Raw genomic sequence first — 16828 nt, 5'->3', positions numbered from 1 at the left:
AGAGAGAGAGAGAGAGAGAGAGAGAGAGAGAGAGAGAATATGCAAGCCAATACTAGAGCTAGAACTCAGGGCCAGGGTGATGTGCTTTAATTTTTGTATTCAAGGTTGGATCTAATACTTAAATCAGAGCTCCACTTCTGGGACTTGAACTCAGGGCCTAGGCACTGTCCCTGAGCTTTTCTTTTGCTCAAGGCTGGCAATCTATCATTTGGGGTCTCAGCTCTACTTCAGGTTTTCTGGTGCTTAATTGGTGATAAGGAGTCTTATGGACTTTCTTACCCAGGCTGGCCTCAAGTCTCAATCTTCAGATCTTAGACTCCTGAGCAGCTAGTATGACAGGCATGAGCCACCAGCACCCAGCTGCTACTTCTGGTGTTTTGCTGGCTAATTGGAGATAAAGAGGCTCATGATTTTCCTGCCTGAGCTGGCTTTAAATCACAACCCTCGGATCTCAGTTCCTGAATAGCTAGGATTACGCACATGAGCCGCCAACACCTGGCCAAAAACACAAATCTTACCTCTTACACCAAATGTGGAACAGCTACTGTGTGCTGGCTTCTCACTGCTTGAGTTTGAACAAAGTGAATATTTGTGACCGAGTTGTAAACCTTTGCAAAAACCCTTTTAAAAATGAAAACGTGCCAACAATTAACTACTATAGCTACTAAATTAAGCATGAGAGATGGAGTGTTGGGAGGAGCGAAAGAAAACAAAAGAAGCCTTCTAAGAGTTAGTGGAAGTAAAATAACGTTCATTAAAAATAGAAAAACAAACACACACAAAAATCTTTTGTGTTCAACTTCACACTCGTACATCATAATGTTCTAGTAAAAGGCCATTTCCCTTGAGATAATAAAAGAATTGAATTTTTCCTTATCGGTCATCTATTTTTCTAGCCCAAGCTATTACTCCCGCTCTGGGGTTGCTAGGCAACAAGAAATATTAATAGCAGCTTTTATTAGCTTAGCTTTTGCAGCGGAGTACCAGAATGAGAAAATGGGAAACATAAATGTGTTACATAAATCTTTCAACCTTTCAGAGCCGGTGTTAGTCTCTGTTTTCATAATGATTTATTGAAGTGATGGTTCATTTATGAGCAAAAGGAGAGCAGGATAAGAAAACGGAGCTATCCAGTGCAGGGGTGTTGGAAAATAAATAATTATAGCCGGGGAGCAAAAGCTGTTTAAAACCATTTTTCTGAGTTTTAGAAAATGTAAAAAGACATATTTCTTTCGCTTACTGCCTCTGAAAAACAGGGGATGAGAATTTTACCCAGACTCAAGTGCATATAAAGAAGGCTCTGGGCCCTTACCCCGCCACGTTTATAGGGCCCTCCTTGGGCTTATTTTGGGATCATTCTCTTCCACTCTTACCCCCAGAGCGACAGCACTGTGGCATCCTCCGATTTTTACCATGGTGGGTCCATACTCTGGCCACAAGACCAAGGAAAGGTTAGGATGAACCCTGGGTACCCTTGCTGTCACTTTGCTGTTGCTTTTTTTTCTTTTTTGATACTAGAGTTGAACTCAGAACTTAGCAAGCAAGTGATTTACCATGTATACCACACCCTTAACTCTTGTTTGCTTTAGATTTTTTTTCGTCCAGGTAATGACTTGGGGTTCCCCCCCCCCACCACCCAGGACTGGCCTTGGACCATGATCTTCCTACCTAAATCTCCAGGATAACTACGATGACAGATAAGCACTACTCACCTGGCTTGTCTGCTGAGATGGAGTTTCACTGAACTTTTTGCCCAGACTAGGCTTCAAATCAAGAGCCTTCTATTTCTACCTCTTGAGTAACTGGGATTACAAGTATGAGTCACTGTACACCTGGCCTCTTGGCTGTGTTGGGTTTTTTTTGGGGGGGTGGGAGGTTGTGGGCTTGAACTGGGGCCCTTGGCACTATCCCTGAGCAATTTTTGCTCAAGGCCAACACTCCACCTCTTTGAGCTACAGCTCTCTTCTGGTTTCCTGGTAGTTAACTGAAGATAAGAGTCTCATGGATTTTCCTGCCCTGGCTGGCTTCGAACTGCAATCCTCAGATCTTTAGCCTCCTGAGAACCAGTACCTGGCTTTTGCTGTAGGTTTTAAACACCAAGCACTGACCTAGGTCCTAGAATAATAAACACATCCTGTCAGCTCCAGGTTGCTCCACCTACTTGGCCTCTGACTTGCTTTCTCAACACCCACCTCTGCAGGCTGTCTTAAGCACTTGGCCTGCAGCTCTGGACAAACATGGGCCACTACGTCCTGCCAATAAACCAACTGCATTAATAAACACAGTAGCTTACACTCATTAAACACCTACTGTGTGCTTCTTCCCTACATCTGACCACTGAAACTTCCAGAGTTCCTACAAGGCAAGTATCGTCGACCTCCATTACGGGAGGGGGGGGGAGGAGAAGAAACCGAGGCTCGGGGAGGAGGGCTGCCTTGCTCTGGCTTCCAAGGTGGAATGGGTTTTGGACTCCGGTCAGCCTGACCCCCATTGTAGCTCATGGAACAAAATTTCAAGAAAACAAAGACCCTCCTCGCCCCTGGAAGCAAATGGAAGGAAGTGGCCCTCGTCCTGCCTTTCACCCTGTGTCCAAGGGTGACTGCCACCTATCCCTTTAAGAAGTAGAGTCCATTTCTCTACTCATGATTCAGGGGTTGGCCATATGATTGGCTTTGGCCAATGGGAGGGTATATTGTGCTAAGTATGCAGAGGTCTGAGAAGCCTTTGCATCCAGGGGCCATTTCTTCTTGATGTGCCTGGGACTCCCACAGGCAGGTAGGTCACTGGGGAAGGAGGGACTCACAGTCAAGTCTCCTCCACAGTTCTCTATGGTTTCCATGAACCAAGGGCAGAGACTTGTGACTAAGACCATTTTAGACTGGGGGCCCCAGAACCCCAGAAATGATCTGTCTGAGCTGGTCCAGATAAAAACAACCACCTTGCTGGTCCAAAGAATCCAGGAGAAATAATCACAATGTGCTAGTTTAATCCTCCAAGTGTTGTGGTGGTTTGTTATACAGACAAAGCTGCCTGCTACAATCATAAAACAAAACTAAGAATGATAAAGGCAATTGTTTGGACTCAGGGTCTTCTATAGCCCTCAGGGACTCTGACATCTAGATGGTTGTGAGGAGGGATGCTGCCTATTTTGTCCCTGTGCCTCCAGCTCTGGAGGGGATCCCGTATCCCAACTCAAGCAGATCAAAGAGGGACACACTGAGCCTGGGGCAGGGGTGCAACGGGAAGGGAGACTGCAGGGGAGCAGCACTGACCAGGAAGGGCAGATGGTAGGAGATGTATGAAGACCTCTCAGAGCGGACTCACGGGCCCTGCCCCGGGCTCCAGGCCCTGGGTCAGGACTGCAGGTTCCCATGAGAAACACCGCTGAAGCAACTCAGGGGTCGTCGCTGCTCCTAGCAGCCATCCCAAGCCAGCAGCCTGCCAGAGCTGGCAAAGCAATGATGCCTAGTGATGCCCCTTTTCACAGAGGTGGATTCCCCACCACCGTCTCCTAAGAAGGCAAGGAGAGAAGGGACTTGTCTGAAGTCCCAGAGAAAGCCAGAGAGACTCAAAGCTGGGAGGAGAATGTCTGGAGAAGACCTGTACCAATGCTGTGCCACAGACTGGATCACTCACCCCAGAGACCCAAGGGCTTAATCTACGGAAGCCCTAGATCCCCCAGCTCTTTAGAATTCATGGCAAGAGTGGGGCTGGCCCAGCCTCCACCTGCCCAAAGCTCTCCTGGCTCCACCACAGCTAGCGGTTCCCAGGAACTTGGATCCACCCCTGAGCAGAATAATTCCTCCCCTGGGGGGCAGCAGCATTGTGCCGGGCCAGCATCTCCAAAATCAACCATGTCAGACTCAAAAGAAGCTCCTTAATAAATTCCACTCTTGGCGTTTTTCTTTGGGTATTTTAGAAACCTGATTTATACATACAATATCTCTCTCAAAATGAGACAATCAACACTGGATAAAATTATTGAGTTATGAAAATAGGGGTCAGATGGAGGTGCAGCACTTTAAATTAAACTGGCAAAATATATCTTTCATACTAAATTGACTCTTTTTTGTCTCGAAAATGAATGTTTAATCAGTTAAGACGCTGAAGTCGAGGGAGAAGCCTTGAGCATATTTAATTTGGTGGAAGGAGCCTGATTCTAATACTCTCCATGATTCTTGCTGGCAGGCATCCTTTCCAAGGATGGAGATCTGACTCCACACGCGTCCATGGGACTCAGCAGCCAGACAGGGGACCAGAAGAAATGAACTGGTGGCCCCTGACATCAGAGCCAATAGGACTGGGGAGTGCTGAGATGGCCCTACCCCCCTCTTCAGGGACAACATCCCTGGGGCACTGTGGTCTGCACAGATGAACACGTAAGGCATTTGCTAAGCTCCTACCTACCCCTGAACTCTAGCTCAAATAGGCATAGAGAGAGAGAGAGAGAGAGAGAGGCGGGAAATAATTAAGGATCCCCTGGGCTTGCAGGAATGGGTTGGGAGCAATAAGCAAAAGGTATGGGCTTTTGCTAGTGGGCCAGTGGCTCACACCTGTAATTCCAGCTACTCAGGAAGCTGGGATCTGAGGAACAAGGTATAAAGCTGGCCTGGGCAAGAAAAGTTTGTGAGATTCTTATCTCCAGCAAAAAGCTGGAAGCGGAGGTGTGGCTCAAGTGGTAGAGTACAAGCCTTGAGTGAAAAAAAAAAAAAAAAAAACTCCAAGGGAGCACAGAACGTAAGGTCCTGAATTCAAGCTCCAGTGCCAGCACATGTACGTGTACACACACACACACACACAAATGGTTACAGGTTTCTTTCAAAGGGTGATAAAAATGTTCTAAAAATCCCATGTACTGATGGCTATATGACGCTACCGATCTATGAAAAGCAACGAAATCATATACTTTCCATGGGTGAATCGTACGGCACGTGAATTACGTTTCAACAAAGCAGCTGAAAATAAAAAGTAGAAGTAATACAGCAAATCCCAGTTTGCCAGACAGACACAGAGCTTGCAGAAGCGAGAGTTTCCCTCCACGTGCGTGCCCAGCGGAATGCAGATCCCTCCCCGGAGGGTGGGGGAGGGGGTCAGGAACCTCAGGCCCCAGCGCTGCCATTCCGTTTCTCCCCATCCCATCCTGCAGGAAGCCTGGCAGGAGACGGGCACTCACCATGGGCAGCTGGCCTGACAGCAGGTGGCCGTCCTGAGCCAGCATGTTGGACACCATGATGGCGGGGAGGTCCATGGCCTGGTAGGAGTAGGCAGGGAGCAGACCGTTGGGTGTCAGGCCGTGGCGCAGGGAGTGGTAGCCAGCGTCGTGGTCTCCCAGGTGCAGGAGGGACGGCTCGGGGAGGTTGGGCGGTGTTATGGGGGGAATCTCATAGTCTTCGTTGCTCTCGTTCTGGCTGCTGTAGGTCTAAAACATCAGAAGGGGCATAAGGTTGGGGGGGGGGTCAGTGGTCTTAAGCCTGCAGAACACACCCACCCCAGTGGATGGGGTCCTCTGTCAAGAAAAGGGGTGATCCCTCTAGAAGGCGGTGGGGTCTCAGGGCTCCTGATTCACTCTGACTGCTGCTTCACCCCCAGGAAGATGCCCCCCCACACCAGTAGAGGGCTAAAGCCTGGCTCCCCAGCCCCGTGGATGCCTCCTCCCTGCTTTCCCACCCAATCGCCCATCCCTGGGATCCATCTTCCTGCAGTCACCACCTCACTGATCTGGGGGCTCAGGTCCCTCGGAGAGAAAGGACCATTGGAAGCTGCCCCGGGTTCTTTCTGGGCAGCTAGATGGTTTTCTGAGGAATTCCCAACCATCGCCTGTCTGTCTTTCTCCCATTTCTTTCCATAGAAGCCCGTGCTCAAAACTAGGAGCCATCCTGGGCCTTTCTCCCATGCTCACCGTTCATCCCACTCTGGGGCTGATCAGCTACAATGACTGGCCTGGACTCAACCTCACATCCCCAGTTCTCTGCATGGTGCTGCCCTGCACACCTGTCATGGCCCCCACCCATCACCTACCCACTGCTACTTGCTCTGTACCAACAGGTTAGCTCATGCATCTTCTAGTAAACATGGCTTAAACGTCATCCAATAAAAACCAGAGCAGGCCAGACTCCAACAGGACACCCAGGACCTCCTGGCATTTGTCCCTGAGAGAACTCCTGTAACTCGGAGGTGGCTGACTTCCGGTGCATTTGTTTCACGTTCAATGTTACTTCTGCTTGCTGTCCTCAGTGCTTCAGTCAGGCAAGTATGAACTCACAAATAATTCATAGAAAAATTGTTGAGTAGAGGCCAGGCCTGAGGGCAGACAGGCAAATAACGCACCTCACTTAACCTTTGGGACCACCCTGGAGGTGTGTGTGTGTGTAGTACCGTAGTCACTATGATTTGGGAGTCAGGGTGGTTGTAGTAGTTAAGAGGCATACAACACAACAGCAGGATGTGGTGGTAAATGCCTGTGTTCCCAGCATTAGCCTGAGGCAAGATATTGGCAACTTGAAGACAGTTTGGGATCTCAAACCAACAACAACCAAATAGACCCAGGCAGCTTGGGCTTGAGCCCTGGCTCTGCCACTTACTTCCGGAGTGTGATTCTAGGCACATTATTTCCCCTCTCTGTGCCTCAATTTCTCATCTGTGAGGAGGAAGGTAAGGAATATGCCTCTATAGGGTGGCTGTGCAGAGCCAATGAAGTAATGGATGGAAACAAATCGGGACAGTGGCTGGCACATTCAGCCCCGAGTGCTAGTTCTTACTGCATCCTTGTCATGCTTGCTGATGGCTCTAGATATTAAGACCTTCTCCAAGGACATGAACGGGTGCCTGGCCACTCACTGGCTCAGCAGCCTCTCTAGAGAATGCCCCTCACTCTCATGCCACACGTCTATGCATCGTGGGTGACATCTGTCTTCAGCTTCATCCTGGAGGTGGGCTAGGGGGTCGAACGCCTCACATGGAATCAGCCATGGGTATGACATTGCCCCAGAATGCAGTCTCCCCTCATCAGCCCTTTCCTCCTGTTCAGTCACCTCCTCCAGAAAGCCTTCCCACCCGCCTACCCATCTTACAGCCAGACAACAAACACCCCACACCTCCAACTTGCTCTCAGCCGCAGGTTCTTGCCTTCCCCATAGTGTGTGTGTGTGTGTGTGTGCGCGTGTGTGTGTGTGCGGGTGTGTTGTATATGTGCATTGCCACGTCTTTTATCTTCTACTTGTGTCCTCTATCCATCCCCTCCTCCACTATGATTTCACACTCAGTGAGGTCACAGGTTAAGCCTGCCTGGTCCCCAGTAACTAGGACACAGCAAGTACCCAATGACAAGGCATCAAATGGGCCCACAAAATGGAAAGACATCCCGGGCTGTGTCTCCTTGTCTGTTTCTCCCAGTAGGCTGTAATTCCCCCCAACAACCTACTAACCGTCGTCTGCAACCTGTGTCTGTCCCCCATGATCCGGAACAGGTGCTGGCACAGGGCAGGTGCCCAAGGAGTGCCAAGTAAATACACAAGCCCATTCTTTTCAGTCAAACTCCCACCAAACTGGAACCCGTCCAATGGACCAGAAGCCCTTTGAAGAAAATAAGCATATGTTGGATCCAAATATTGAAACAATGTAATGATGACAATTCATTTAAAGAGGCAATTAGCACACTTGAAAATAAGTATGCAAACACATATGCCTCTTCTGAGTACAGTGAATCCCCAAACACCTCAACACAAGCCAACCTGAGACGGATGGCCCTGAAGGCCCTACTGTGTGCCAGCCATACACAATCTCCACAAACGCCCTACTATGTGCCAGAGCCACCTCCACATTTCTATACACTCTGTCCATTTAATGGAGCCTGCCTTGTCTTTACAGACAAGGAAGATGGAGCTCAAACTGCACAGGTGCTATACAACCAGTGTGTGAGATTCAGATTTGGGACGTGTGAGTCCTCATTCCGCAGTCTGTGCTGAGCAGAGTGATTTGCACATTACAATGCCAGCCCACCCCATATGCATCGGGTCAGCCCCTCAGCATGGCAGAAGTGCCATTACTGCCTTCCTCCTGAAACACAGAAAGAGGCACCAGGTGCCTGAGCTGCATGAGCTCTGGTGTGGCCCAAAGACGAAGCGGGGGTTCTCCATGACCTGATTCCAAGATGGCAGACATGCTGGGCAAATCCAAAGACCAGGGGATCTGCTCTTGGTCAGAGGTCATCTCACAAGACTGGGAGGAGGGAGCTTAGCACACTGAAGGCACTGACTAGAGGAGGCAGGCAGGAAGGCCGGATGTAGGAAGGGAGTGACTGCTAGAGACAGGGAGGACACGGTAAGGCCTTAGTGATAGGGAGTGGTATCTTCATTTTCCTACAGATAAGTGACACTGAGCACCTTCTCATGCATTTCTTGACTATTTACATACCTTCTTCACAGGAATATCTGTTCACATCTTTTGCCTGCAACTGATTAGTTGTGGACTGTCTGTCGCTGCACTGTCAGAGTTCTTTATACGGCCTGGGTACTAAGCCCTTGTGACAAGTAACTGGCAAATGTGTTCGGTTCTCTCCTCCCTTTCTTGACCGTGTCCTTTTTGGTATGTGAAAGTTCTTCACTTGGATGAATCACAATCATCTGGTTTTTACTGTTCATGGGTTTGAAGTCAGATCCAAGAATTCATGGGAAAAGCCAAAGTAATGAAAGGTTACTTTCATGGTTTCTTCAAATAATGGCTTTAGCCCAGATGTTTGTTCCTATCATGGATCTTTTTTTTTTTTTTTTTTTTTTTTTGCCAGACCAGGGCCTGGGCACTGTCCTTGAGCTTCTTTTGCTCAAGGCTAGCACTCTACCCCTTTAGCCACATCACTACTTCCAGCTTTTTCTGTATATGTGGTACTGAGGAATCAACCCAGCACTTCATGCATGCTAGGCAAGCACTCTACCACTAGGCCACATTCCCAGCCCCATGGATCCATTTTGAAGGCACTCTTGCTGGCATGTGGCACCAGGCAGAGTCCAGCACCGTTGCTTTGCATGTGGCAGCTGGGGGGCCCCCGGCATCATTTGGTGAAGAGGCTATTTCTTTCTGATTGGCCCGGCACCCTTGCCAGATGAAGCTGTATACAGTACAGCCTCTTTCCGCGTCTTCAGGGCTCTCCCACTGTCTCCATGTCTTCACTCCAGTGCCACAATGGGCTCTTTTAAGAACTCTTATCTGTTTGGAAAGTGGGAGAGCTAAACAAAGAGGGTGAATGAGGTAGAATAAGGTCCAAGCGGTTAATTTGCATCTCTGGAAACAGAAAAATGAAGCCTGTAGAAGCTGTTTCCATAAGATGGAAGGCAATAGGGGAAAGCGAGGGAGGGGGCGAGGATACACTGTTGACACACGTGGAAATGTCACCGTGAAACTTTCCTTGTACACGTGCAGGCTATGAAAGTGATAACAAAATAGAACAATTTTAATGAAGACCACAATAAGCAAAAGGTGACAGTATTTAAAAAAATATTTCCAAATCTCCGGTGAGGAACAGAGAACCTGAAATAAACAAACATCAGAGCACAAAAGTATGTAATTACTCTGTTAAAAAACCTTTTCATCTGTCTCATTAAATCCAGCTGTCCTCCAGCTCTGGAAGCAGTTAGAAGGGATGATGACGTTGGTTACAAGCAGAGTTGGTCAGACAGCAGCTCGGCGCTCCCGGTCACTGTCTCTCTTCATCTCTCTTTCTCGGTGTTGGAAATTAAGCCTAGGGCATTGCACATGTTAGGCAAGCCCAGGACTGGCCTCAGACCACAATCCTGCTGTCTGTGTCTCCCACGTAGCTTTGACCACAAAAGCATGCGCCATTGTGCTCAGCTTGCTGGTTTAGATGGGATCATGCTAAGTTATTTTTCCTGAGGCCAATCTTGAACTGCGATCCATTTTCCAAGCAAGTGGGATTACAGTCATAAGCTACAGCACCCATCCTTGCATTTTGCTTCTCAGAGTCTCAAGCTAGCTTGCCTGGCTGGCCTCAGACTCACAATCTTCTTGCCTCTGCCTCCCATGCTGGGATGACAGAGGTGCACCACGCCTGGCTTGTGGACACTGATGTGCACTCTCTTGCCACACACCTGTTACCATGTTGTCTTAACTATGATAGCGGGAGCAACTGGGAACCTCCTGCAAGGTTCCTGGTGCTGTGCCGGCCCCTAGCAATTTCATACCCATTTGCTGCTGGGGTCTCACATTCCTGCTGTAAAGGCTGGGGTGCTGTGGGGTGGGGCTGGTGGACCCCCTTAGCTTACTGTAAGTCTCCCCTTCCTGGGGAGGAGGGGTGTCTCCCGGTCCTCTGCAAGGGCTTCTTCCCATTTCCAGTTCAGGTCTCTTCAGCTCCTTCCCCAGTGCTTTCTAGCTTCCGGTTCATGTGGCTTTCACCTTCCTGTTTGGATTTATTACCTCCTTGCTCCATTCTTCAGATGCTATTGTCTATCGGAACTGTTTTCCTGGCTTCTTTATTTGGTTTATCCAAATGCAACTGACTTTTCCACGTTAAAACCTATGTCTCGAAGCTTTGACAAATTCAATTATTAACTACTTTGTTATGGTGTTTTAAAGGAAGGCAGGAAATTCCATCCTATTCAATGAGCACGAAAGAAAAGGAGAACATAATTAAACCCACCAAACTCTTAAAAGGAAATAAAGATGAACTATGAGACTACCAATAGTCTTCCTGAAAATGACAGACGGTACTAAATATTAGTAATTACAATAAAGAGAAGTGGTTGCACATTCTTAACATATAAAACTTAGTATTTTAATCCAAATAAGTGAATTCAAGCCAGTCATGGTAACAGACACCTGCAATCCCAGCACTCAGGAGGGTCCCAGGTTCCAGTCGTTATACAGTGAGAAACTCCCAACATAACCAAGCAAAACAAAACACACATAAAAATACTACAATGCTAATGAAATAAAATAAATGAACAGTGCACATATAATTTAGAAGACATACTCAAAACAATGTGACATGGGCAGTTGAAAACAGATGTATCAAGCAAATGTAAAGGGAAGAATGGCTAAATTAATTGTAAACTAAGTGTAGAAGTTAATAGCAAATTACAGGCAGAAAGCATTAAAGAGACCAAAAGGAACACTTTCAACGATACAACCCACTATCAAGAAATGACAAGACGGGCTGGGGATATGGCCTAGTGGCAAGAGTGCTTGCCTCTTATACATGAAGCCCTGGGTTCAATTCCCCAGCACCACATATACAGAAAATGGCCAGAAGTGGCACTGTGGCTCAAGTGGCAGAGTGCTAGCTTGAGCAAAAAAAAGCCAGGGACAGGGCTCAGGCCCTGAGTCCAAGCCCCAGGACTGGCCAAAAATAAATAAATAAATAAAAAGAAATGACAAGACATAAACTTTTATGTAGACTGATAAAAGCACCAGAATATACAACGCTAGGGGCTGGGAATATAGCCTAGTGGTAAAGTGCTTGCCTCATATGCATGAAGCCCTGGGTTCGATTCCTCAGCACCACATATAGAAGTGGCTCTGTGGCTCAAGAGATAGACTTGAGCAAAAAGAAGCCAGGAACAGTGCTCAGGCCCTGAGTCCACACCCCAGGACTGGCAACAAAAACAAGACCAAAAAAAGAATATACAATGCTAAAAGCCATTAAGAGTTCAAAACCATAAGCAAACTGAGACACTTTAACACATCTCCTCAAATACTGACAAGTCAGCTGAGTAGGAATAAGAATAACTGACTCAAAGAAAACAATTTACCTTCTTTTTGTGCATGTGTGTATGCAGGCACTGGGGCTTGAACTAGGGCCTTGGTGCTGTCCCTGAGCTTTTTTGCTCAAGGCTAGCACTCTATCACTTGAGAAACAACTGCAATTCTGGCTTTTTGTTACTTAATTGGAGGTAAGAGCCTCCTGGAGGTTCCTTCTTGATTTATCTCTGAGGCACATTCATTCCTAATGTCTGTGGAACACTAAAAACACCTGTGTACTAGCTACAAAGACGATCTCAAACTTCAATCTCAATCTCAAACAGTAGAGAGCAAAATGATAGAGTCCACATTCCAAGGTTTAAACCAACCTAGTAATTAACACAAACCAAACAAAGGAGAGAAAGAGGGAGAAGGAAAACAATGGAAAGACAGAGACTCTCCTAAACATCGCATTTATTTTTTTTTTTGGCTGGTCCTGGGGTTTGAACTCAGAGCCTGCGTGGGCTCTGTCCAGGAACCTCTCAGTGCTCAGGGCTAGCACTCTACCACCTGAGCCACAGCACCACTTCTGGCTTTTTCTGTGTATGTGGTACTGAGGAATCGAACCCAGGCCTAAGGCATGCTAGGCAAGCACTCTAGCACTAAGCCACACTCCCAGTCCCAACACTACATTGTTTAAGAGCAAATTTCTAAGTTACTTTTGCTAAGGAGGAAATCACAATAAACTTCAATTAAGTCTGTGACCCACAATGAAAAATATATACTTGTTACCTAAATAACTTTACTAGAGACAAGAAAGACAAGCTAAATGAACGCAGTACTCAGTTCAAACAGATAGAATAACACAATAACCACAAGTCAGCAGCAGGAGAAAGGCAATAAGTAGAAAGCACACTTAGAGGAGAAACAAGCTGGGTGCCAGTGGCTCACACTTGTAATCCAAGCTACTCAGGAGCCTCAGATCTGTGGATGAAGGCTCAAAGCTGGTCTGGGCAGCTAAGTCCGTGAGACTCTCAATTCCAACTAACCAGCAAAAGACCAGAAGTGGAGCTGTGGCTCAACTGGTAGAGCACTAGTCTTGAGTAAAGAAGTCAAGTGAGAGTATCAGGTCCCGAGTTCAAGCCCCAGTACCAGCTCTTCTTGTGTTTCTTTAGCTATGCCACCTCATCAACAGCAAAGATGGATGGTATACAATTGTCCCACAATATGTAAGGAAGGAACATGGAACACAGACCTCAGATGGAAAGCAGGACCAGGAACTCACATTCCCAGCTTACACACGAGGAAACTGAGGTTTGACAGAGGTAATAAATAGCCTCTCAGGGAACAAAAAGTCCTGTCTACCTGAACGAAAGCGTGTTCTAACACATCACACTGTTCTTTCACTCTGAAAGGGTCCTGGGTTCGAGGATAAATGATATGGCCACCTGCCAACCTGTTTTAACAAGGGACTGCCCTGCCCCCCTGCCTGGGAAGGACTATGCCATTCAATGTCTTTCTCTACTTGGGTTTCCAGAACAAGGAAAATGGTTTCTTATCCAAATGGCTAACCGAAGCAGGGGTCTCAGAGCTACCACGTGCTGTGTGCACTGGGATTTGATGGGTTCTCCAGGGAACGAAACGCAGTTCTGCCCAGGCATGTCCGTGTCCATACTGACCGCGTCAAGTCATGCATGCATCTTGGATGATGTCCCTGCATTTAACAGATGAGGTGTTTCATCGAATCTTTCAGATTCCTAGATCAGAGCCTCTGAGACCAAGTTCTGTAGCACTTCTGAGAACCTTCCGGTGACCGGCCATTTTCCTGCACTACACTGCTCCTTGAAAATCGATCAGTCAATCAAGGAGCAAATAGGAGTGGGAAACCACATTGTTAAAATTCCAGGTGGATGCTAGATAGAGGAAGCAGGGACAGATTTCAGGCCTTTCTTATCCAGCTGGAGGAAGGGGTCCAACACCCTCCCTGGCTGACTGTCCTGCTGTCAGCCATGGGCACTCCGTGGCTTCTCCTGACCCTGACGTGGTTGGACCAGAAGAGGCAGAGGCTTGGTAATAAATAGGCAAGGACAGGCAGATGCATTCACCACAGGTTTTGTCCCTAAAGCCCTATCAGGGAATGAGTGAGTTGTGACTCAGATACTCGCTGAAGTTTAGGCAACTTCTGGAGTGATTCACCCGGGGGGCAGGGAGAGTTCTAGAGGGGAAGGATGTGGGCTTGGGATTTGGGCTTTCCAGGTTCTCAGGGGGCAGGGCTGGGGATGTGAATGAGGTGAGGCGGTCTGAGCAGAGCTGCCCGCCCTCCCAGCAAGGAGCAGAGGAGCATCCTGTCCTTGTCATTCACCAACGTTCTATAAGCACACAGTCATCTACCTCTCAGGATGCTCTGAAGGAGGACTCAGCACAAGGCCCTGACTGAGTTCAAGTCAGAGAGAGAGACAGAGAGAGAGAGAGGGGAGAGAGAGAGAGAGAGAGAGAGAGAGAGAGAGAGACAAAGAAAACTACTATCTTAAGCTAGTGTGACTAAGCTATCTAATGCTAACTTGTCCCAGACATGGGTTTGAACTCAGGACTTGCTTTCCCGCACCATAGAACAGGCTACAGTGGGCAGAAATGGAATCTCCTTTAGCTTTAAGACATTGTGAGATGGTGAGACTTCCCTTGAAGTGATGTCAGGGTACGTGAAGGCTAGCACCCTCCCCACATGTCAGTGCTGGGGGCTTCACAAAGAAAGTGGGTGTCCTGGCTCATCCACAGTAACTCTGCACTCGGGCCCGGGCCTCTCACAGTCCACGCCCCACACGGGCAAGGGCTGCTCTGAAGCTTGTCAACTCCAATTCTCAAGCTCTCTCATTCCTGTCCAGCCACATTGCTCAAGCATGCCGGGAACAGTTTCACCCCAGGGCTTTCCTAGCTCTCATTTCCTCAGCTCTTCAAGTCTTTGCTCAAATGTCACCTCAGCAGGCATTTCCTTGACCACCTTATTTGCAACCACGCCCCCACAGGTCAGGGGGCATAGCTAGTCCCCACGGCCTGCTGTTTCCCTTCTGAACACTTCCCTCCTGATATGTTTTACGAACAAGTACTGTCCATGCCCTTCACTGGACCACAAATCCCACCATTCGGTCACTGACAGTGCCTTGCACAAAGTAGCCCCTCAATAAACAAACAGTTGCCGAGTGAAAGAGCGCATGGTGGGATGAAGATGGGGGTCTTTGACTGCTTTGCTCAAGGTTCAAATTCAGAGCCTGCACGCAGTGGGTGCTTTAGTAAATAGGATTCTGAAGGGAGACATGTGTGAGCACAGGCGCTATGGGTCCCGGCCTCACTCTGTACAGCCTTCTCCTGAGAGCCACTGCCTGGCATGTGGTCATGAGTGGATGGTGAGGCTCTCCTGCTTCCAGATCCTTCGAAATTATTATTTTTTGGCCAGTCCTGGGGCCTGAACTCAGGGCCTGAGCACTGACTGTCCCTGAGCTTGAGCTTCTTTTTTGCTCAAGGCTAGCACTCTACCTCTTGAGCCATAGCACCACTTCCAGCTTTTTCTGTTCATGTGCTGAGGAATCGAACCCAGGACCTCATGCATGCAAGGCAAGCACTCTACCACTAAGCCACCTTCCCAACCCCAGAATTACCTTCTCAGGAAAGCTCAAGTCAGGCCGTGACCTTGGCCAAGTCAATGCTTTTGTTGTTGTTGTTGTGTTTTCAAGAGACACCAGCTGTTCAGAGAAGATGTTGGACCAAGGGATGTTTAAACTCAAGTTTCCTTTCCTTTCCCTGCCATTGGTTTTTGCAGGTATGCAGGCGCACACAAGGCCGAGCTGCTTTTAAAAGCCTTTTTAAATTGATGAGTAGGCTTTCTAGTTGTTCCTGTGCTAAAATAGCTTCTGGGAGAAAAAAAAAATATGTCTATTTGCAGCTTTTTTTTTTTTCCATTTCCATTTCTACCTTTTGAAAAACTATAGAAGTAGCATCGCCTAAAAGCCTGGCAAGCCAGATGCCTGTGGACAAAAGCTCCAAAGTCTTGCAAGTGCCCTGTGAGGGGCAGGGCGAGGTCTGGGTCCCCTCTGCGGGGAGACACTCACTGGCCGGTCCGGGCTCTGTCCCTGCTGGCTGCCGTTGGAACAGGGTCTCAGCATCAGCCTGGCTCACTACCACCCTCACCTGACACCAGGCCCAGGGAGCCTGCGGCAAATCCCACCCCACCCCACCCACCCTGGGTGCCCAGGCTCTGATCAGGCTGCTGAACTCTAGGTGACCATTTGCTCACTGGCTGTTCCTCCACTATGTCACCTGCCTTCCCAGGAGGAGGCGCCGAGGACTGGACTTGAGGCCTGCTCGGGGCAGAATGGAAAAGGCCCATTTATTCCTCCTGTAGTTTGGCCCCCAAGCATTCCAGGAGAGGGCTGTGACTCACCCATCAACCCCTCCCCCTAAGGTTTATGGAGAAGCCACCAGGAGCCAGGACGGTGCTGGGACACAGAGGTCCTACTGAAAGGGCCTCTCTCCTCGTGGTGGCCTTTCTCTACAGCTTAAAAAAAAAATGCAGGGAAATGGATGGACCTAGAACAAATCATGTTAAGTGAGGTAAGCCAAGCTCAGAGACACCAACAGCAGCCCACGGTTTCTCTCACAGGTAGAAATGGATGCCAGAAAATGGAAACAAGAGGTTTAAAAAAAAACAAAACTTTGTTCTGTTTTTGTTTCTTTTTGTCTTGTTCATTTATCTGTCTTTGGGAAGGTAAAGGGAAACACAGAAATGGAGGGACAAAGGGTGAACAAATGCAGCAGTGGTACTCACTAGTTGAAAATGCACCATACAACTTGTAGGTAGGGATGGGAGGTCAAAACGGGAAGAGAGTGAGGGAAGGGGTGACACTGTCCAAAAATAAATGTACTCATTACCTAACTTATGTAACTGTAACACCTCTGTACATCACCTAATTTAGAATAACAATAAAAATTTATTTAAAATGCAGTTAACGAGCCAGGTACTGGGGGCTGTGCCTACAATGCTAGCTACTCAGGCAGCTGAGGTCTGAGGACCGTGATTCAATGCCAGCCTGGGCAGGAAAGACCATGAGCCTCTTATCTCCAATTAATCACCAGAAAACTGGAAGTG

The 16828-nt window shown here is 48.1% G+C and overlaps 1 protein-coding gene across 1 annotated transcript in view; it reads right to left on the bottom strand.

The window, feature by feature from the left end:
* Positions 1 to 16828, bottom strand: part of Tox2 (TOX high mobility group box family member 2) — a 94772-nt gene that overhangs the window by 26037 nt on the left and 51907 nt on the right. The window contains exon 3 of the mRNA XM_048349460.1: positions 5174 to 5419. Coding sequence (XP_048205417.1) covers positions 5174 to 5419 — 246 coding nt within the window. The remainder of the gene's footprint in view (positions 1 to 5173; positions 5420 to 16828) is intronic.

This window comes from Perognathus longimembris, chromosome 6 (genome assembly GCF_023159225.1).
Source record: "Perognathus longimembris pacificus isolate PPM17 chromosome 6, ASM2315922v1, whole genome shotgun sequence".
Lineage (NCBI taxonomy): Eukaryota > Metazoa > Chordata > Mammalia > Rodentia > Heteromyidae > Perognathus > Perognathus longimembris.
This window is presented reverse-complemented; position numbering and strand designations above follow the sequence as displayed.